At 42.6% G+C, this 24,154-nt stretch overlaps 1 protein-coding gene across 5 annotated transcripts in view; it reads right to left on the bottom strand.

The window, feature by feature from the left end:
- The window catches only part of col4a6 (collagen, type IV, alpha 6), a 94,630-nt gene that overhangs the window by 35,672 nt on the left and 34,804 nt on the right, over window positions 1-24,154 (bottom strand). For all 5 annotated transcript variants that reach the window (XM_035408605.1, XM_035408606.1, XM_035408607.1 and 2 more), the window contains exons 4-9: window positions 18,904-18,981; window positions 2,001-2,135; window positions 1,812-1,856; window positions 1,497-1,613; window positions 1,260-1,325; window positions 351-386 (exon numbers count right to left, since the gene is read on the bottom strand). In XM_035408605.1, coding sequence (XP_035264496.1) covers window positions 351-386; window positions 1,260-1,325; window positions 1,497-1,613; window positions 1,812-1,856; window positions 2,001-2,135; window positions 18,904-18,981 — 477 coding nt within the window. The remainder of the gene's footprint in view (window positions 1-350; window positions 387-1,259; window positions 1,326-1,496; window positions 1,614-1,811; window positions 1,857-2,000; window positions 2,136-18,903; window positions 18,982-24,154) is intronic.

Below are 24,154 nucleotides of genomic sequence, written 5' to 3'. Positions count from 1 at the left end.
CAAGTCCTCTCTTTTATTTGGTGAACTGCCATATATATTGCAGCAATTTTGCATAGAGCAGAAGAGACAGAGATTTAGATGGTATGCCACAGAAAATAAAGGTTTGCAACATCAGGGCTACCATGCATGGATGCTCTTGTATAAGTAAGTGGTTTGATATTTCAAACACCCTCAAGATATTTTAAAATTTTCATTAATTTTTCATTCTTTCATAAGTAGGACACGGCTGCAAAAACTTAAGCATCATTTTATTTTGACATTTCCACCCTTGGGACAGTGAGAGATCTAAAATTTCAGGTTCAGTCCAGAAACTTTAATGAGAAAGAAACATTCACTCCAATGTCACTTACAATCAGACCATCCAGTCCAGGCAAACCAGGCTCTCCCTGCAAGAAACAGTAGATAAGTTTACACTAAATTACAACACAAATTCTAGCGGCCTAAATTAAATAATGTGGGATGCCTTCACAGTGGCAATCTAAATACTCCCACTGCACAGCACAATATCAGACCCAGTGGTGGAGGAGGACTGCCAACAGCCCTGGATTCTGCACTTCTCATAAAAAAAGTACAAACAATTGAGTTAAAAAAACAGCATGAGACTGTAAACTGAGGCGGAGACATTTGTTAGTGTCCTAGTCACAATTCTAGTTGAAATAAACATTCCTATCCTCATTTTCACTTACAAGTCCTGCCCCAGGCACAGAATTAAAATGGAAGTGGCTCAGGTGGTGTGCCTTGTGTTAATATTCATCGTGGTGGTGGCAAAAGCTGGGATTTTCCCAAGCCAAACTTGTTCAGACAGGAGAGATTTATTATGTGAATGTAACAGGCACTATTACCACACGGGGCCCATCACTTATGCCCATTTATTTCAGTGGAACAGGCCAGAGGGTCATAGAGGGTTTATGATGGATGGAAGACAGTTCTGGGGCTGATAGAACTTTCTGGACCTAGAGCCCATCTCTGCCTGGTACTGACAGGAGGAGCCAGGCCCACGTACCTCCTTCCTTCAGGATGGAAACAGCAGGTGATTTACACCCATGTCACAGAAATGGGGCAGTAACTACAGAGCAGGATTGATGACTGCACCAGCAGTCATGCATTTGTGATGATCCCTGGTGGATCATCATTCTTCTTCTAAAATACAGAACGCACACAGTGTGAATCTGACCCAAATATGACAACGGCAATATGCTAGCGAGGACTGGCCATGCTCGTCAATGAAGATACATTCAGTGCAGAAATGGGGCAGTTACCCTTGCGCCTCTGCCCAGTCCCGTGAACACAGGCTCTCCTTTCTGACCCTTCCGACCAGGTGGCCCCTATATTAAGAAAAAAACAAAGAGCAGAAGAGAGGGGGAGGGAGGGAAACGACGGGAGGAAAGGAGACATAAAAACACATATTTTGAGACAGCAGGCTGGAACAAATGGCACCATAGTAAATGATTCTCAGGCACTGCCCATCATTGCTACTCTAGAATCTTGCTACTCACAACAACACCAGGCAGGCCTGGCAATCCATCCCCAGCCCTGGGACCTGGGTCGCCGATGGTGCCGTTGCACCCGTCTATTCCTGGAAGTCCTCTGCCCCCGTCCTGCCCAGGGTGACCCTGTCAGAACACAAAAGCACAGGTGTGTGAGGTGCAGGACCCTGGACAGAAAAACACAGCCATTATACTCCTACACCAGCACAACAGGCAGGCCTGTGCATGATTGCTGTGGATCAGAAACGGACCGTGCCAGCAAGGTCACATGTAGATGAGAGGCTGGTTAGTGCTGAGAGAGGCTGAGGTCAGGGCTATACTTACTGGAACACCGTCAGTTCCCGGGAAACCTGGCACACCCATTGGCCCCTGAGGACACAAACACAGGTAATGGTTGGGGCTGAATGTTTCCTCCACAGAGCACACATTTAATTTCCACATAAACAGGGAACAGTCACCAAGATCAAACTGGCGAAACGGAGACGCTAGACGCAGCTTAAGCGGGACATTCACCTTGTCTCCTTTCGGTCCGGAGGGTCCCCTGAGTCCCACATGGCCTTTGTCTCCTTTGGGTCCTGAGGGCCCCGACCCTCCCACAAACCCTTCAGGTCCATTTGGCCCCATCGGCCCCAAAGGTCCTGGCCGACCCTGAGAGAAGACAGAGGTCATGAGAGGTAGGATCGTAAATGCTCACGCTTTTTCAGTTAGTTTCAGTCCAACTGGATTTTACTTCAGGACAGTTTTTATTTTATTTTTTTAAACAAGACAGTTCTTTTTTTAACAGGGCAATTCTGTAGGGAGATTTAAACTGACAACCATCAGGTTCACAGTAGTTCAACCACTATTTCATGTGCTGCACTTACCAGACCATGCACTGGAACATTTTCTACAGCATGTAACGTTAAACAGTGACTCCGTGTCTCATCTCTAAAATGCCATTCATTCAAATAGTCTGTGTACAATTACATCTGTTGGCTGAAGTTGTTTTAGGAGTTCACTAAAGGGAGGAACTTTTAATTTTACCAATTGCTAGGCACCCTTGTTTTGTTTGGATTCTAGTCGTGTTTGTAGAGGATGGGAGGAGCCACAGAGACCTGCTGTAACAGAGGGTTACCTAGCGTCCTTCAGCTAAACTACCAACTCATGCCAAAAGGCATTAAAACACCAGGAATCTTATAAAAGATTATAAAGGACTTGTTTGAGTGCATCCTGTTAGCAGAATCCTGTAACAGCTTGTAGCGGCTGATGTTGCAAGTCATGCTCCTTTAGTGTGAACAGCTGTACACCAAGGCTGCCAATCACCAGACAATTCAAATTGAACAGCGCAATAAATAGTGCAATAAGCTGGCCAAACCATAATACATTTTTTTTTTTAATTGCGCAATCGCGCAATTATTAAAAGCATTTAAACATCCTACATATAATTGTGAATCATCTTTAAGGATGAGTTTTACTGAGTTTTACTCACAGCTCACAAAATACAGACTTTTGACAGGTAATTTCATACACCAGCTTGTGGTGCTTAGACAGTTAACTGTCCAGCTCACTGGCTTAGGCTGCTTCATTGTAAACCTTGGCCAAGAGCAGGCCTGTGTCTGTCCGCGTGTATGTGTGTGTGTGTGCGTGTGTGGGTGTGTGTGTGTGTGTGTGTGTGTGTATTTGATTTAAATGCTTGATCAAACTCCCTAAAAGCATAGTGCTCTTGCCTTGTGATCTGCTGTTCAGATAGGGATGCTTTCATGTATATGATAGAGTACCATCATAATCTGTTTAGTTCACACATCTCTCTTCCTCAGCACACTGCAGTTCTGATGCCCTCGAACCTGACCTACTGTATGTTCTCAATGTGCTATCTAAATATACTGTGCCCCAGTGAAGTCATGGGATATAAACAGAACATTAACTATGAGGAGACAGAGAGGCCCCTGTAGATCCTGTTACCTCTTGAAATTACAGGACATATACGCTTTCTTTATTAGAAGTAGAGAAGGTCTTTCAGGAAGGCCCTATAACTGTTCTTTATATAGACCAGTGGCTATGTGAAAGATTGCACTCACTGTGAAAAATAGGTTCACTGAAGTATCAGAGGGTATTGACTCATCCATGGCTGATGCAGGAAGCTCAAAAGAACTGAAGAATCTTGTGCTCAATTTAACTCAGCTTGAATTAAAATGTTTCCTGATGTATTTCATTTTGAAACTGTAGATATAAGTCACAAGAGGAAATCACAAGTAGATAAATGACAGTTGTTGTCATACGTCAAGGAATCATTAAGTTTGGTAACGTTCTCAATAATTGAGGGTCCAGAGTTTTATTTTGTTTTAATAGTCATACAATTACAACACACATTTTAAGATAATTCCTTGGATTAAATAAACAATCGTCTTTAACTGTAATTTCTTTGTGAAGCCTGTTGTAATTGTTCTTGACAGCAGAACTGGCCATACTGTGCAGTCAAAGATAAGGAAAGCAGTGACTGAATCCAGGCCATTTGCTCTCTACTAGAGACAAAAGCACTGCAATATTTGGTGTACACCACCGAGAGGCAGCAGAGATCAATTATTGTCAATTCACGTACGGAAGAACTCCTGGACATGCAGAAAAATGCTTCAGATTTATCTGCGTGTAGTGCAACATGCTAGTGTCTTCCAACTTGATAAGTATATGAAATATATATATTTTTTAAAGGTGGCATGTTAATTGCAATATATTTTAAGTCATATACAGCTAGTTGGGCAGTATTTTCAGTACATGAATCACAAGGGTTAGAGCTGACGGACTTTGGGTAGAGTAGGCTCAGTCCACCTAACGGTACAGTACATTCCAAAACTCCACTCCCACACCTCAGTGAACTTTCAAACGCCTGCAATTAATAACCATGGTGACTCTGAGGACCTGGGTGGACTACAGGCACCTGGCGGCGCTGAGGACAGGTCAAAGCCTCCAGGGAGAGAGGGGAGCGGTCCCTAGGCACTATTTGGCCAGTTACTCAGGGCTGTAGCAGAACTACCCTCAGAATCCTAATGGTAATAACAGCCTGCAGGAAGGGGTGAGGAATCCTCACACCTGGTTTAGAGAAATATGTCAAGGTCAGATATGACTTTCCTTTCCTTTCCTTCCCACGATGCAGAGGGAAGAATGTTCTCTCGCTTTCACCTTGCCTCATTAGCGTGTTCCTGTAGTGGAATATCTGTCCAAGCAAATGGCATAATATTCCATTACAGGAGCACGCGAATGATGCAAGGCCTGTTACATATTACCCAGCTGTCTGGAATTTGCATGGTACACTCATTCTACTTCAGTGACCAAGAGAAGTGAGTTTAGAAGTAAGTGTATTTATACCCTTACTTCTAAACTCACTTCTCTTGATCATTGAAGTGGAATGAGTGTACCACACAAATTCCAGACAACTGGGTAATATGTAACAGGAGGGAACAGGACGCGATGCAACGGGAGAACATTAAATGAATGAATATACATTCATAACCATTCAATCCAGAGAAAAACTGATATGCTTATCATTTCACTGAACCTAAACCCATGTTATAGTGTTTTTTTGTTATAGTGCTCAATCTGCACTTAATAGCATAAACGTTCACAGGAAACGCTATTCCAATACGAACTCCCTGTTATATCTATACACTGTATGTCATTGTGTACAGAGAAGAATTCACTTGCCTGTATCATAACTGTTATACACCATTATCTTTTTTTAAATTTCTGTCATCAAATCAGTATAACAGCTGACATAAAGGGGAAATAGTAAAGGTGTAATTAGAGGCTTTACATGCCAGATCTAAACTTCCTTTACTTTATTTCACAGAACAGCATGTTTCATCAGATCCACTCCACCAGTCTAGATTCACCCCCTGGTGCAGTGCAATCCACATGGCTGACTTTCAAAAACCACCTTCCTTTCAATGTGGGGAAGGACCCACAGACTGACATATCCTTGAAGGCTTTAACCCTGGGTCACTTTCATTCTCTCTTTTTTTTAACTGGAGTGCATTCTTTAATGGTGAGAAAATGGTCATTAGGGGTCACAACCGTCATGTTGCTGAAAAGGGACAGAGGAGTGTGCTTGTGGATGTTTGTGATGCCCTGGGATTTTTTTTTCCAATTGCACACTGGGAAAAAAGCAAGCAACAAGTAAACACTCAGTAATGCAGAGCATCTTGGACACTTTAGAAATTTTAACTTTAAAATGTGCATGAAAAATCTCCACTACCCCAACTCTGTATTTCAGTTTTGTGTGCACCAGAGAGTTAATGTCCCCATGTAACATCTCCATGTTGACATGCAATCTACTGCTGTGGACATTACTACCATCTAATCATATATAATTTAATATCTCCAAAACCCAAGTGATGTGCATAAATTCAGCACCACATGCATCAATCACTGTGGATGGTAACTCCCTCGATTATGTTGAGGAGTTTACATATCTGGGAAGTCTCCTCAGTAAGGACAATGCATGCAGCAAAGACATCAGTATAAGGGTCGGGAGAGCTCGCAGTACATTTGCAAGCCTTCAAACCATCTGGAAGTCAAAGCAATACAGCCTAAAAACCAAGGTTCGACTGTATAACAGTAATGTTAAATCAGTTCTGCAGTATGGGTGTGTGGTTGAGAACGACATGAAAAAGATCAATTCATTCCACAATGGATGTCTCCGGAAGATATGTTGCATCTTTTGGCCAGAACAGATCTCCAATGAGGACCTGTACAAAAACACAAACTGTCACAATGTGGTGCTGGAAATTAAACATCAATGGCTCCAATGGCTCGGACATGTCCTCAGAATGGACCAGGACCGCATTCCTAAAGTAGCCTTGAGATGGACCCGACCGGGAAAGAGGAAAAGGGAGGCCAAAAACAATCTGGCGGAAAACTATGACCTCAGAACTGAAAAACGGCAAACCTAACTTGGGGCGAGGCACAACATGCTGCACAGGATAGAACCAGATGGAAGCAGATAGTCGCAGCCTTATGTTCCACAGGGAAAGAAGAGGATTAAGTAAGTAACCATTATATCATATCTAAAGGTACTGAGTGAGACTCTTACGAGAAGCAGTTTTAAGGTCTTTATCCTGCCCCTTTACTTGTAGTCATTGGTATAGTTATAGCATTACCTGCTTAATTTCACATATCAAATGACACCTCATCAGAAATAACAGATTTGGGATTCGTCGTGGGTTCATTTGCAGGATTCAATGAAAGAGTGTGGTACTGGTAAGGCCTTTACATTTATGAAAAACAGATGTACATGGCTGAGTACATCCAGGGCCCCAATCTGTCAGCCCAAATAAATTCAATCACTGAAGGCAAGGAGGTGGATCACCACACTCAACCTCAGACCCTTCCCCTGGGAGCTCAGCAAAATTTAAAGAAAGAGTCGACAGCAAAGCCTTCTGTGTCCGAACGAGAAAATCCAACATGTTGCATGCAACAAATTGAACATTCCATATGGCCTATCAAATACCACACAATGGGACGAGCGACTAACCCTAGACCTACACCAGCATTAGGAAACAGGTCCAATCTGATACACCAGGGGTCCGCGACCCTGGTCTTAGATACCAACAAGCTCTGGTTTTTTAGTTTTAGCTTAAACGCACCAAATTTAGAACCAAGTAACCAGGTGAAGTGAGTTAACTATGTAAACAACTGCTCTAATTAACAAACTACAGGGTAACAATGAAAACCAGCTGAGCTGGCAGTTTCCAGGACCACGGTTGAGGACCCCTGCGATATACCATTTGAAATTCCATTGTATATACATTAGCTGTCATGTGACAGCTTGATCAATGACATTCTATTTTCTATATCCAGATTCAGCCTCTCACCATTGACTCCTGTCAGTATGACATGGAGCTTCATGAGCATGTCTATTCACCAACAATAATGCACAGGAAGATCTGGGACAAATGTCAATTCAAATGTTGGATTTAAATATTGTTTAGAATGTTTATACCTGGCTATAACCAATGAAACAATGGGCTTATTCCTCACTAATATTTAATAAGTTGATGTCTTCAGAACTTCAGCTTCATATACAAAAAGACTGCCCTTTCCATGTTAAGGATGGAGTAAGTGATGTCTTCATTATTTGCTCGCTAAACAATTCCGCTGGCACAATGGACTGAGATCAAATCACAATACTTCTGTACCAGAGCTGAACATCTGGCTTGGAAGATAATCTTAGCTGTCACACTACATGCTCACTCAGCCCTCCTCCACATTAGTGCCTGTGAGCATCTGCTAATTAAAGCTTCTAAGACCCCAAGCACCTTGTAGCCCTCTGAGGTCATGACACCCCAGGGTAGGGGACGGATCCACATATTCTGTCGCTACAAGTCGGCCCACCTCATTGCTATCATCGTTACAACACTGACATTCCCCCCTTAGACCTTGGACACTGTGGAATGTCCTCTGCTATTCCATATATGGATATTCACTATGGAACGTGACCCCCACCCACACACACACACACATACACACGTACACACCATCACCACCACCAGTGATGGGCATTTTTCCATTGCACTTTTCTTGTTCCGCAGGCAGTTGGACCGTTAACCTCTACACCTACAGTACATCAAATGCTTGGTTTAGTCAACCAAGTCTAGACCCTTCACACTCCAAAAACAACCTAACATGGTTCCACTGAATACCCACAGTATAAAAAAAAAAAAGAAAACTTTTTTTATGCTGGTGAAAAAAAAGACTTCCAGCCAGATTAATCTGCAGTAGACTGCATCGTTTGTATCGCAAATCCCCCTCCTCACAAAAGGCACAATGGAGACCATTCTGCTGTTTTAAGCTAACCAGCCTAATACACGCGGTTCCCCAGAATGCACATCACTTCCTGTCGGCAGGGCCAAGAGAATCCATGAGCAGACAGATTCCCCCGGCTCAGCCCATCTCACTCCATTACGCCTGGGATTTAGCGGGACCCATTGTTCATGGGCAGCGAGGCCAGGGGGATGGTTTTACCTGTCACACCGCATGCTCACTCGCCCCTCTGACGGGCGGAGCACAAGGAAACATTCGGCCTCACATCAGAAGGGTGGCACAGAAGGCAGAGACGATTGATTCGGACTTGATAATCTAATCGCCCTGCCACCCCAAACCTTATGCAACGCCCCGCACCCCCACAGACAGACCAGACAGTGTAGATAGTAGGCCAAACAAACACTGTCACACCATGGTGGAGCTGACTCAGCGATTTACTCCCAACTCCTAACTACTGGTGGGGAAATAACGTTAATGAGAAAAGGAAGCGCAGCAAACGAGTAATGAGACTTGTCTAAGACAGAGCTGAGGGGATTATGCTTACTGTGGGGGGGGGGGGGGGCAGGTGATTTCAAAACAGGGGATGACAATGGGGCCACAGATTAAATCAAGGAGCTAAATTGCATAAATACGACCTTTACAGAAAAGGCTGCAAGGTGAGAGATGGCACTAAACTGAGACTAACTGAGGTTATCTTGGACTTTCAAGTTTCCTACACAAGCAGTTTTACAAGTTAGTATGTGCTTACAAAAAGCACTCAAAATTCAATCACGAGTCAAAAGCTGAAATGTTGCTTGAATCCTGGCCTTCAAACATCCTATTCAGCCATCCATTTTCAGCAATAATTTCCTTCTCAAACAAGTGAAAAATCATGTATTCACGAAAAACTCAACTTCAGGAATCCAGAAGGTGACCGTAGTTGTTTTAAATTAGAGAGAACAAGTTTAGTACCGAACAGGTCAACAAGCTTCAACTTGATCTCAAGGCCTGTCATGTTTTTGAAGGGTACAGTATGTAATGATTTAGGGAAATCCTACCCTTACAGGTCTTCCAGACTTGTTAGTGTCATGTAAGACTAATTCGCTGTTCGCTATTACAAATTTTTCCCAAAATGAGACCAGCTGAGGTTACTCAACTTCTTCTTTTGCAGGTCTTGGGAATGACATCTGCCATCAATTTAACCCACTGAAGCACAACTGAGCCAGAGTACAAAATAAGGTCACATCACCAGCAGATACTGTTAAAAAATAACTGGAGTACACCAAGTTCAGATATGTTGAATATAAAGTGCATCAAAACTTTGACCATTGACACAAATAATTCTGAATGATCACTGATTTACAAAAAAATAATGACCATGGTCCTAGGCTGTCTTATCTCTAAACCCCCAAATTGGACTTCTCACTGTGTCTTTATTTCATACCTCAGATACAGAAGCGGGTATATTACATCTTAATGCACACATGCCACATCAAAAGTAGCTTGGTATTTGACCTTTAATGGGTCAAGCCCTCAGATTCATCATTTAAAATGAGATATTGATCCCATCTGGATCCAAGGCCAAGGCCTGCTGTGGTGCAGGGGTACCTTGCAAACCTTCCACTTTCTGGATTGTGTTTACCCAACCCTGGGCCATCCTTTGGCACACTAAGTAACCACTTCACTAATAATTCTTCCAGTGTGGGTTTTCTTAAAATCCAAAGGACACAGAAGCCTACGTTACTCTGCGGAGGTTTTGAAGCCTGTTGTATCAGCTGAATAGTTCATTGCAGTTTGGTGCACCTCTTCAGATCACGAGCATGTTTGTTTTTTAACATTTCCAGGAAGCCGTGCTGGAGGAGTTTTCTCTTAAAGACTCAGTGCACCACGGTTTGGCCTCCCGTTCTCACAATCCTAGGCCCCCACCTTGGCAGCGATGAGAGTCACACAGAGACACATGTCTCATGCTTATATTCACTTTATCTTCCTCTATAAAGCCAGAGAGCTGGGGGAGCAGGGGGAAATGCAGCTGTGTTTAGCTTAGCATTGGTATTCCTGTGTGTTTGGTTCATTCTTCAGGGCCTGTGACCGTATGTTTGTCAGATAAGTGCTGCGAACATCCTGGGAAAGGCGTGAGACTCAAGGATCTTCATACTCAAACACCCTCCTCTCGCTATTCACAACCGTAATCATTAAAGGAGTACGACAAACCCAGGCGGAACTGGTGACCTTCATAGGAGCTGAGAAGCAGTATGACTAGGCTATATTCTCAGGTCCTCTGGAAAAAAAATATATTTTCTGTTTAAAGATTTATTTTAAAACTACAGATTATATTAGAAAACTACAGACTGGACTGATCAGGGAAAACTTAAATATATTAACTTATCATATGTTGTTAGAGCCATGATCACTGACATTTTAGATTAGCGATTTTAGAAGAACTTGAATGGAAAATTGGAAACATTTGTGTATTTTAAACATATTTGACTTATGCTGTGTATGTGATGATGTTATGTAAGAACAATAGCTTTCACTTCTGAGCCATAAGAAAAGCTTTAATTCTGAAATCTCATTACTAATATCCAACACCATCAGTAAAGTTTATACAATTCTTATTATAAATACCAAATGTCTCTTTAGAAGGCAGTGAGCTATGCTTAATAATTTTACACTTTTAGCTCACAGCATAATAGGCTTTGACATGGGTGACCTAATTTCTGAGGGATCAGATCTCAGAAACCTGGACTGAGAACAAAGCAAGAAACCCAAGAACACAGTGAATTCTTCTGACTTGATGCTTCTCCAGTTTCCACCAGCAGAGGGCAGTGGCACGTATTAGATCAACAGGTCGAGTAAAATATATGGGTGAGTCCCCGCTATCCACTGCATGCCATAGCCTCTGACTTACATCTGAACAATAAAAATGAATTAAACACAACCAAATGAAGATAGCACTTGAGAACACAGAGATATTTTCCACACTACATTACAAGTCCAACTGTTGAAATGACACCTGTGTGGACAGTCGGCTCCATTCCAAGCTGACAGATCAAGAGTACTCTTGCAATGAAGAGAAGAGGTGGTAGCAATGAGGAAAGTGCCTCCAATTAAGTTATTCCCCACTGCAAGACAAACTGGAAGGGCCTTGTTCATTGTGCATTTTCAGTCAAGCAAACCTTGCAATTAGCCCCTCAAGCTCCTTCCATCTGGGATTTCCACAAGAACAAATACAGGCCTGTGACAGAATTCAAATCTTTCGCCTGAAACACCCAGGAATCCAGTTTCAGATTCAGCGGTTTAACTACAAAGAGGAATGAAAACGTCAAATCATTAGCTTGAGCACTGAAGCAGGCCCCAGGTGTGGCTCTGGAGACGGCTGATGAGTCTTAATAGGAACATCCTATGCTTTCTGCCTCCTGCCATCGCAAGCATGTACAGTAGTAGACATTCCTGCTCTGATGTGCCAAGCCGGTGGCCTCATCACAACCCACCAAACCCACCCACACAAACTCTCACACACATACAGACACACGCACACACACACACACAGACACACTGTGGTGTGCGTAACGCACACAACCACAGCACATCTTGCAAGCCAGACCTAGTGTTTGGGTAAACCTGCATTAAGCTAAACAAATAGCCCCTCTCTGTTTAGGCTGCACAAATGGGGCCTCATTTTTTTTTTTTTTTAAAGGAAAAGCTAGATAAAACCAAAAGAAAGTAAAGGGGGAATGAGGGGATGGGTGGTGCTTGTATGCATAGCATCTGTGGGTCCTGTCATTTTGCCTGTGGGCACTCTGGGCTTTTGTTCCCCGCTCCTGATTAAGATCGGAGCTGAACGGAAACGGGCGAACAGAGAGCCCACGTTCCCGCGGGTACCCCCACTCCACCGGCGCTGCACCGAGGGAGGCCAGTCAGCGAAAAGAGCCGGCACCCCCTTAATCACAAAAACAACACTTCCAAAGAGGAGCACGCAGAGCGGAGGGGGGTGGATAATGCAAACCCCCTATCACTCAGGGGCCAAACTCTGGGCCCCGTTATGCCAGATTGGAAACGGGGTTGGGGAGCGGCTCCATCCGATCAACAGTATGACAAGTGGCTTGTTCTGCTAACTCTCATGGTTTCGAGTGAGGAAGCCAGGCAGAATGAATGGAACTCTCATACCTGGGGGAGGCCTAGATTGAGGTGGAAACCATGGACCCTCTGACTTTTAAATCCTACTATGGCATGCAGGGGCTTTGTGCGATGGAATGCAGAGGTCTTGGAATGTTAGTACTGTATGGAGGCACAGATTTTCTGGGTGTCAACCACTTACGCCAAACAAAGCCTGGCTTTAACCTTGTAATTTATACTTTGCTTAGACTAACTGTGGGTTTAAAAACACTACAACTCAATTAAGACCATCTTCCAAGATATACATTTATAACAGAACTGTTATAAAGGGGAAATCACAGTAAAAACAATCCCATCTACCTGGTAAAGAGGGAAACTCTAAAGGCCTTAACTATATACCACTGTCTCTCTATGCCCATAACAGTCTGAATCCACATTCGATGTGGACAAAACAAAGTTAGGAAATATATGCCAACACTGCTGACTTATCTCTAGACTCAATAAACAGTGCTTTAGTCATAGTGTACAGCTGGAGGACGATGCAACTAATAAATGAGCTAAGGTCTACACAGCTTTAGACAATCTAACATCTATGTTCCCTCTGCAGAAACTGATTAAGAGCCAAAATGAAGACACATGTTCTCTCCCCACTGTGTGGTCCCGCAACCTCAGGACATGAAAGCAATGTTGATTCTGCCATGCTGAACACAAGCCATTCTGTCGGCATTCCTTGATCCTTGACCCCCTTACCCCACTGATACGGATGTTATTACACCAAATTACTCCAATGTGGGAGCTTATTTGCCTTGAGCATTTTGAGGACCCCTTCACTCTACTCTCACATTCACCAGTTTGGCCCGATTGGCTTCATAAAGATGCCAAAGAATCTCACGGAGGGTTCAAAGCGGGTAAACAACATTTCAAAACCTGGCTTGTGCAGAACAAATGACATTACTCCACTAGAGACAGTTGAGTGCGGCTCATTTAAAAAGGTAGGTAAGTACACCAATCCCTCAAATGGTCATGAAGACACGTTCCTGCAATTTCCACCATAAATTATACCTATGATAAGAACACACAGTAATGTCCACTACTTGCTCTTTGATTATCTTGAAACTCATCAACCCTGAGGTACAGGAGCACAACGGGGGCCTGCAGGTGTGAATTCCACTGCAATAGCCACTATCTGAGCTACAATAATCAGACAACAGCAACTCAGGCTCCAATAAGCACACTTAACATCAGTGTCTAATTGTGTGTTGTTCCAGTACAAAACTGGAATGGAGCCAATAAACAATCTACTCATATTCTGGGATTTCTTCATTTAATCCATCTTAACTCTGGATAGTATGTCCTCTTTGAGAATGCACTATGACTGCCAGACAGTCCAGGCAGGTTCAATCTTGACCCACCCCCCAGGGAACAATCTCCAGGACAATGTTAACACTGGTCTCTGCCTGTAGCCTGAGGGATCAACATAAACATCTTTATAATCTCGACAGGAGGTAGATTTTCAGTTAGCACATGAAATGGACTGTATCACTTGGTTAAAGTCTAAGCTCCTTATGCCAGACATGGCTCCTAACACAAGTCTTCTGCAGTCAGCCTTAGGAGATTTCCTAGTGCTTCATTGTAAGGTCCCACATACATTCATTGGAAAACACTAGCTATAAAAACTGCATCATAACAGTAGCCACTTCAAAAAAAAATAGATGGATAAAAAAGTAGATAAAAGACAAAAATGCATGATAATTGTCGCAAATCTAAAAAACTAGTGACACTAAAACTAAAATGTCAATGCTTCCTATCAGCCACACCATGAGGAAAAGGCAGCAGCACTTAGCTCTCTGTACATGGAAAACTGAACAGAGACAAATTACAGCCCCATACTTAAGACTGTAAAAGAGTGGATCACGGTGTGTAATATGGTGGCTGCCATGTCATTTACTGAGTTTCACTGTACTTAAAGTGTTCTCTTCTGGGGACACACACCGCCACTAATTGTTGTTTTAGCTGCAGGTCCAGCATCACAGAACCATAAATAGAGCTTGCTGGTGGTGTAATGTGTGTCCTCACATCATGCGACAGCATAGCCCACAGACACACTCTGTCTGGACATGGGATGGAGTGCTTGAACCTCCCCCTAACCTGCACATGTCAACTAGCAGAGGTGCTATGCTGTACAAGCGTCAGAGAGTTCAGGCTCAGGCTAGTGATAAGGTAAACACTCAATAGTGCTGGCTGTCAGATTAGCCACTCACAACGTTGAAAACTTGAAAATTTAAGGTATTCAGACTCCTTGGATTTCAAATAAATTTCAAGTGTGCAAAAGGACCCTCACATAACAATTATTCATGCGTAAATAGTCATCAAATCCCACAATATACCAAGCCCCGATTTTGACAAAGAGAAGGAGTAACAAAAAGTATAACTGATTAAACTGTGTTCCAACTTGCAAAAGTGAATGAACTGAAATGGGAACTTTTTCCAACAGAGAAAACAATCCTCTTCTTTTCCTTTCATTTCACTGTATCACAAAAACAGCCTTCAAGCCTGACTAGACCTCTGCCAATAGAATCATGCAGAAAATACAAAAGGGGAGGGATGATGAAATGGAAAGTGAATGATTTCTATTACAGTCTATAGGTGCAATCAGCCATAGTGGGAAATTTGATTGTTCCCTTTCAAACAGAGCTAAGAGAAAGACCCTTGTGCCCGAAACTCCCATCATCCTTTGCTGCGTCCATCTCATGGTTACAGAACAAATACAAATCAATCAGCCCACAGGTTCCAATGAACAGATACAAGTTGTAGGTGGTTTGGCAGTAACATCCAAAATTAAGTTAGATTTGCCAACTGGATCTGCTAGCAGTACAGCCTGTTCCTAAAATATTTCCATCATCCTGCAAAGTCGTTAGAGCAAAGTAAACTGATGACAGAGAGACGACAAAGACATTTGTTATAATAATTACTTCATGAAAATATAGCTAAAAACATGCTACAAATATAAAAACAGATGCTTTAGGGGGGTTTGAAGGTGGAGCTTATGTCATGTACGCCTCACAGGTAAAAGCAGAACTCCTGAGAGCAGCTTTAAAATTCAGGGCAGTGCATTCAAACGTATATAAAGACTTCAGGAATTTATTCAAAGGAAAGGAAACCAAGCGGTTTTTAAAAATGGGAAATTTTATACAAACAAATATAAATTAAACAGAACATTGCTGAGATTCATCACAGTGGAGACAGTTTGCTGTAACATCTGCTTTTCAGGATTCTGAATGTAAAGTGTAGCAAAAATGTAGGGTGCCAAGCACAGTGTCTGGTGTGTCAGTCAAAACTGCCAAAGTGTCTGATTTGTGTGGCTGTAATTCCTTGCTCCCTCACCCCAATAAGAGGTGGTGCTGATAACATGGGCGAGGCATGCCACAACATGCACAGCTACAGATTTACTGCCCTCCTCACTTCTACGAAATTAGCTGTAACATCTGAAAATCTATAAAATTTACACCACCCTCATTCAACCTGTCACAACGTGACACTTGGGCATGATATAAATCTTTGTTTGATCTCTTTTTTGTCCTTCACCCCTGAAAAAATAAGGAGCAAATAGCAAGGATGGATATACTATGGAATGGATGTGAAGATATCTAATTGAAATAAAAAAAGGGTGGAGCTGCAAGTTTACCACGGAGGATAGTTCTATGTCTGGAAATGTTCGGAAAGCAATTTAGGGGGTGTGGGCTTACAAAACAGATCAGTGGCTTGGCAGAGTGCCGGATTAGGGAAGTACGGGCTGTTGACTGCAAGTGCAGGTGAGCCCCCCTTTTCCCTGGCCCCACCCCTCAACACCCCCTCTGCTGGCCGGGCAACCAGACTCTCGTTTCAAAACCTGCCCTCAATGATACATACACATATCTCTGGGAGACAATCAGCGAGTTTTAAAGAAGAGAATTGCTGGCATTTGCCCAATCTCTGTTCAGCACCTCTGTACTATGGACATGAATATCCACTTTAGCAGACATTCACTGTCCCAGCTTGTTATGCACACTGAGTCTGTGGGTCCTGCTGTCTCTCTCTGAATGGTACATGTCTGAAAAATATGTAAGCATGTATGCACATCTAGAGTGCAATTTAAAATTAAAACATTTCTCTAAAAGTTGCAAATAACTATACATTTTTAAAATTCTTTGTACAATGTTTATTTGTACAGAACCATGCTTGTCTAACCTCCTAAGTCCTTGATTTGCTTTTGAAGTCTTTTCTTACTTTCATGATGTAATTTTACACATTACACCCTAAAGGTCCTTTAATCTCTTAAATACTGCATCTCAACTTGGAAGACAGAAAAATCAGTGTATGTCTTCTAATAATACACATACACACACCCACAAAAATACCACTACATAAACATCTACACATCAGAGCAAGAGCAAGAAACAGCGTGGTAAAAGTGCCGAAATCAGTTATGAGGGAAAACGTGTCATTTACAAAAGCTGTCATTTTGTGGGTGATGTCAGTTCCATGGTGGTTTCCTCCCCACAAATCCAGGTTAAGAAATTTTGGGACAGACTACTGTATGATACAATCCTCTGTTCACTCTCACTACTCCCACCTTCGGCACCAACCGACAACCCTACATTTGACTGCTGCACAACCAGTCAACTGCCATCAATTGTGTTCTTCTCATTACTGTTCTCCTCACAACCCTTCTCTCAAGTGTAGTCAGGAGTCAGAAGTGACACGCAAGAAAATTGCAGCCTTTTAACTGAACACAAGGTCAGTCCATTAATTAAGAGTGTATACACAAGAGCCTCTCTCTGAGATCTCACTGCTGAAGCTTTAGAGAGAGAGGTCTGCTCTTGTTATGGTGCAAAACTGCATCTGATTTCATGTCTGTGATCCAGTCAGTGAGTATTTGTACTTCATTTTTTCCTCACCTGCCCAGGAATGCCATTGTATCACAATTTTTGTGTCCAGGCAAGCAATGCAAAGACAAATTGATTCACTGCCCTTTCTTTGTTGAACAGTCTGCTCCATTTCAGGAATTCAACAACTTTAAGCAGCTGAAGTTGAACACTTGATACACTTATGTCTACAGTTCTAATGAATTATTTTTATTTCCTAAACACTGTATTCATGCTGTTCCAGAGCCAAGTCTACGATATGAAAACAATCAGCTGACACAGTGCTGCATGTTATTTGCAGTTACAAGGGTACAGTGAATTCTGATTATTCATTTGACCCACTCAAAATCAAACACAAAGGTGAAGACTGCAGGGTAGTCTCTTATCCAACATTATGGGTTTTAATGTATATGCACCTCATTAAATGGTCAAACAAATTAAGCCAGGGGGAAACTATATATATGAACATGTATACAACACAGTCTCAGGAATTAAGGTTAACTGCTAACATAATTTTATTATTCATTTCTTTCTTCGAAATATATAAATACATTTCCTTTGTTTGACAAACTCCCAAATCACGTGAAAGTAAATGTAAAATGTAAAATGTAAAATGCAGAATACATGTAGCAAAAAAAATAAAATAAATAAATATATATATATATATATTTTATTTAATTTTTTTCTCTGTATCTTTGAGAAGGAAAATTCAGAGAATCATTTGCTGTCTGTAACACACAGAGATTTGTTTCAACAATCAATAAAGTTCAGGATGGTTTAACACAAAGGCCTTTTATCTATAATTAAGGTCCTGGCTGTGTGCTCAGCAACCATGGCAAATTTGCAGGTGTCACTAAACTATGTGAGCCACAGGGTGAGATAAGAACAGGGGAATGAGCAGGGATGTGGTGAATGGGGTTCACATTGCAAGCTCTTATTCCAGATCCCAGAAGAGGGACTCCCACAGGGGCTGAACAGAGCCATCCCAGCTCCATTTAGAAACAGCGCTAAAGGTGGTTCAGATCACCAGCAACTGTAATAGACGCTGCACACAAAGAGCGTCCAAATAACTGCTTTCTTAATGATAATTTTCTTTGACAACTGTGCTCATATTTCACTGTAGAGCAGTGGTATGCAATCTCAGAAAAAAAGCTGATAGAAAACCCTTCAAAATGGAAGTAGGGTTTGTCATAAACTACTAAATTAACTTGCCAAACCATTTTTAAGCAGGAAAAAACAAAAAATTGCTTTTTTTAAGCTGAGGACAAATGTTAGCTGAAACTGGGCCTATGACTTGCTCGTAATGCTCTGAACTTCACAAGTTACTTTCTTTCACAATAACTTTCACAAGACAGAGCTATATTAAATCTTATTAAAATTTTACATATAAATGCAAACAAATAATGCTGAAGCATACTTTAACAAACAAAGCTGAAACATTTTGCTACATTATGGGAACAGTAAGCACACACAGCCTGAACTGGTGTTGGTGGTGGCTCATACAGGGGCCTACATGTTAACATGAGACGTCACCCCACCATCGGCAAGTGCCTCCAGACTGGTGGAGTAAGCACGCCTGTGCTGGTGCCTGCTGCAAGACAGAGAAGAGGGGAATTCCCTACCCTGCTTCCCTTCTCGGGATTGCACTGGCACCCTCCGCTGCAGTCCCGTCCAGCACATGGCTCCTCAATCTTCGTCCCCTGGAGAGAGATAGAGAGAGGAGAGGGGGATGGGTGGAGAGAACACAGAAATGTTATAAATGCTGTCTCAAACGGGACATGTTTAACCAGACTGCCAAAATTCAGAGAGGTTTGGAAACCACAGTACGGGAGGAGTGAAGGGAGGTTTTGAAACATAATGCACTTAAGATTATCTTCTGCAGAACTATCTTTATCTATGCATCAATTTAGCTTCCATATATCAGCACCAGCCAATGGATCCATATCGGCATCTGTCCACAAGAATGGAATCACATATCTTTGTTTACACACGAATGCAATCGTTACATCATATATGCTTGCGCGTGCACGGACAAGCACACGGATGCAGAGTATGCCTTAACCAGGATGCCCTGGTCGACACCATTGCTTAGGGCCCCATAGAAACTGACGTGTGATGGATTGAGCAGTGATCTGATGTACAACCCCGCAGGGGACACTGCTGGGAATGTCTGGGCCTCGGAAGTCTGATAGTGAGTGTCAGGTTCCGTACACCAACAAAAGCAAGGAAAACTCAACACTGCACAGAACGTCCTTTAAAAAACAATAATATCGATGCTGTCATCACCAACCTGTTGTTTGACACCACGTGTTTTATGAACCCTTTAGCACGGGGCCTCCTATCCTTTCTGAAATGAGTCAAGATTCAAATGGCACATCTGACCCAGCCCTCTCATTACTGGCACACAATAGTGTAAGATGTTGGTATGGAAAAATCTGAGCAATGAGCATTGCCTGGGTCTTTTAACACTGCATTACAGCCATATCAAGTTCTATCATCAAATCGCTGCACCCATAGCAAGTGACTCATAGCCCCTTCTCAGAGACAGGCAACTTTGCTTCTTAAGAACGCCATTCAACAAGAGTCCAAACTGCAGACAAGATCAGATTTATTGCTAATGCTGAAGAGAATACAACTTACAAAGATTCTATGTGAAACTCTACTGAAAATATAAATAACTACTTGTGCTAAAGGGTAGATAGGATTGCACTGTTGTGAGGATCAAAACTAGAGAAAGTGTAGGGCCGGACACTCAAAACATTTATTAACCTCACAGGGGCTATTTTGTGGGTATGTCAGAAAAGATGTACCTGGGTTAGGTTTTAGAACTCAAACTGGCTATTCCATAGACCTTAGCATTACATTAAAGCTTCAAATAAGTGTCTGTGGCTGCGTCTGATGGACAACAACTCATTAGGGAGGCTTGAGTGTGGTCAAGTCTGAAAATTGCAGCCTTTTAACTGAAGTTCATTCTAACTAAAAGAATGTATTCAGAAGAGGCTCTATCTCTCTGCTGAAACTGTAGAGGGAGAAGTCTGCTCTTGTTGTTGGTGATGTAAAACTGCTGTCTGATTGTTGACTGTAATCCTGCAAGTCCATATTTGTACTCCTACATGTTTTTCTCCTATATGCATCACCTTCTCTGGAATGTCATAATGTCCAGGCAGGTAAAGCCATCAGCGATTGATTCGCTGCCATTTCTTTATTTGTTGCGAAACATTATGTTCTATAACATTCTGTACATTCCAACGTATTAATGATGAACGTAAACATGAATCTACCAGTATACATAAAATGATCATAAATGCACATATCCAAGAGCTCAAGTAAGGTCAGTCCGTCTGTTTGTCTGTCTGTCTATGTCAAGTTGTAGAAATGTTTAACGTTTTAGGGCCAGAAATTGTGAAGGGTATTGGAGGTGTTCACTGTGTGTGGGACAGTTGCCACAGCTGGTGATGAAGACTGTGGGTAATTAACATCCTATACTAGAGATGGGAGAAACTATGTTTTTTTGTTGTTCTTTTTATTTTTTGAAGTGCTTTTCTTTGGACTTTTGAATGTGCTGTTAATGAAGGTTTAAAGAAGAAATCCTCAAAGTATATTTTAAAAATACTTATCAAGTTCTCAGTCAAGCAGCGTGCAAACTATCTATCCTTAAATAAAAGAAAAGAGTACGATATAAGGCTATTAAAATTCCATGGTCTAGCCTTGAAGGTTCAGGGACATGGTGCTAATACTCCCGAGGATGAAAGAGTGGCAGCTGAAAGGCCGGGTCATCAGAGGTGAGGGCAGGATGATGAGGTCGGGAGGGCCAAAGGGGGGATAATGAAAGGCAAGCAGCATGTGTTGATGGGAATGAGAAATTGGATATAAGAATTTCAGCCACTCTTAGACAGAGAGAAATTATAAAAAACTCATTATTGTAAAATGAAAAACCTTAAGAATTAAACACATTTCAGCTGTAAGCCGTAGGGTACTACAGAGAAACTAGTTTTAACAGGCATGTGTCATTTGTGTGTGTGTGTGTGTGTGTGTGTGTGTTTGCGTGCAAAAGAGAGCCACAGTTCTGAGAGCGGAGCTTGCAGTAGGGTTGTACAGAGTATGTACCCTAAGACCCACTTTAACATGGGACTACATGTCACATGAACCGGCAAGCTCACACCTTCTGAGACCACTGGCCCCACCGGCCTCCCCCGTGGGGGGAGGTGGGCTTTCTTTAGGAAGAAGCCGGGAGGGAGAGAGAGAGGGGAGAAAGAGAGCAAGGAGGCCAGCACCTCCCAAAGCTGGACCCGCCGGCCCCGCTTGCACCATCGCTCTGATCTCCACTCGCCCTCTAATCGAGGTGACACAAGCGGGGCACTGAGAGGAGGGAGGGGGAGAGAGAGACAGGAGCAGTGAGTGAAAGAGAGAATGAGAAAAGGAGAGAGAAGAAAAAAGGCAATGGGGGTACAGAGAGAGAAAGAGAAGCAGAGGAGGGACACATACAGAGATGTCAGGTACATTAATTGAGCTCAGCAGCTCACAGTCAAACTGGGACGGCCAAATTGTTGTGGAAAGAGGCCAAATTGTTGTGGGTTTGTAGGCACTTTTGGTTGTTTGTAGAGACTTTTGACACTGATTCTTTACATTGGGACTTGGTGCACCTGTCTGCAGTACCCTCTCCACCCAGCATTATGGATGTCCTATTCCAACGGTAAGACTTTTGTCAGCAGATCTATTTGTGCCCCATATCCTTATAGCTCACAGTGAAAAGCTGTGTGTATGCCTGTTAAGTTCACAGCTGACTAGAAACCCCCTGAAAAACAACAAAGGAATGAAATCAATGGCTAAGCCACACCTAAATAATCTGCAAGGGACATTTGAAATTGGACAATAAAAGGAACTTGTTTAAAGAATATGCCTACATACATCCCTTGAGGCAATGGAGAGAGTATTCGCTTACACGTATTGCTAAATACGCAGTTAAAAATGAGGCAAACTGAATTAAACTCCAGTCTTCTTACCTAATTCATAGGCCTAACAGTGAATACCCATAGATTTCTTGCTACTATTTTTGTCACTCCTTATTACTTATATGAAGTCATTGACTGGATGAAAATATGAATTGCTTGTTCATATCAGGTGAGGAGTATCCTAAAAGAAATTGCGGATCTGGCCCGCAGTGAGTACCTGTAATTACAGGTGGCCCGGCACATTGCTGTGCCTTCCAACAAAAAAATAAATTATCTTGTGAATGGCTGAGACCTGAGAATGCAGGGAAGTGTTCTGTATCACCCCACCACCTGAAAGTCCTTAGGCATGCCTTGTTTCGTTCTCACTTCATCTGCTCTCCAGCAAACCCTTCATATATCACAGCAGGGAGAGCACGAGTGACTGACCTCTTGCTACCATACTCCGATCATGCAGGCCCCAAGACAGGTCTTGACCCCAGTGCTTCCTGTCCTGACTAAGTGGGCGACCCTGTCCTTTCATTCACTACGCCCGGCCATTTTTCATGGCTCGCAAAACCAAAAAGCTTGGTTCTGTGGTGTCAGGAGAAAAGGTATTTTTCTTCTCCCCTCGAAACCGAAGAGACACAAACAACCCCTGCAGTCCGGGAGCCAGATATCAAAATGCAAATCACACACTGTTATGATGTGAGTGAAATGAATGCTGGCCTCAGGGCTTCAATTTGAAGGGGAGGTTCAAAAATAGAGGAAGATCAGGAATGAGTCCAATTCAAGAGCCCTGATGCAATCAACCTATCTATCTCCCGGCATGACTGTAAAAAAGGAAGCTTCTGGAAAAGAGAGAGCAGAGAGCAGTGAACGGTGAGTCTCTCTCCCACAGGTCAACCTGACCCCCTTCTGGACACATTCCAATAAGTCACGTGCACTGAAAATGAAGTGGAGGACAGAGCTCAAGCCCACATGCTGATTGCAAGAATGAGGTATAAAGAAACGGGGAGAGAGAGTGGAATGAGACTAATATTTTGTTACCCTCTTGCTTTCACATAAATCTTCCTGCAGGCCTGAGGTAAACAAGACGCAGACTGCTGACCCTCCTCGGACATCCGCTGACCCCCCTCGGAAACTTTACAAATACAACCAAGACTGGTTTATGGTATACGTCAGGTATACAATCCTTAGGCTGTTTCCATAATTTACACTTCCAGTTTTTCTTCCTTTCAATGCGTTTTAAAATGATGTTACATCTCTCACAGTCACTTTTGGCTGGTCTCTGTTTGGGTGGTCTTAAAAGGGGAAGTTGGAAGAATCTAAAAAAAACAGAATAATCTGTGATAAACTTTATGTGAGGATGGAGCTAAACAGCTGTGTAGGAGGTCTCCAGGCCTAGTCAGCCCTATGCCGGTTCTGCTCAACATACATATAGCATGTGACCCTCTGGCTGAATGGACAAGTTACAGTCTCCTGGACAAGAACAAGTTTTTGAGGTTATGTGTATCCTAACTCGGAACAAATTGCCCCATTAGAAACATTATTTCAGACATAACTGAAAACGTCAAAGCCTTCACTCACAAAAGGTCTGAGATGAAGCGAAAATCACAGCGAACGCATGAATGTTCACTTGGGCCAGCCTGAAGGGCCGCACAAGGAGTAGATGACACAGAGACACAATACTACAGTCACTAGCTTTTTTTTTTGTACCTTGCCTTTACATGTCCATGGATTATGAACATTTCCCTTCCCATGTCCTCCGGGCAGAAGGGGTGCATGACAGAACAGGATTGGTGTTATTAGAGAGGATTACTGGAAGTGATTGTTCCCCAACATTTGAGGAGTGATTTTTTTTTTACCTTAAAGGGTTGGTGAAATTTAAGCATAGAAACAGACAGCAGGCGGTTGTTGCTCATGTATGGCATGAGACATCATC

The sequence above is a fragment of the Anguilla anguilla genome, chromosome 3 (assembly GCF_013347855.1).
Source record: "Anguilla anguilla isolate fAngAng1 chromosome 3, fAngAng1.pri, whole genome shotgun sequence".
Lineage (NCBI taxonomy): Eukaryota > Metazoa > Chordata > Actinopteri > Anguilliformes > Anguillidae > Anguilla > Anguilla anguilla.
The sequence above is the reverse complement of the archived record's forward strand: the minus strand, read 5'-3'. Positions and strand labels throughout refer to the sequence as shown.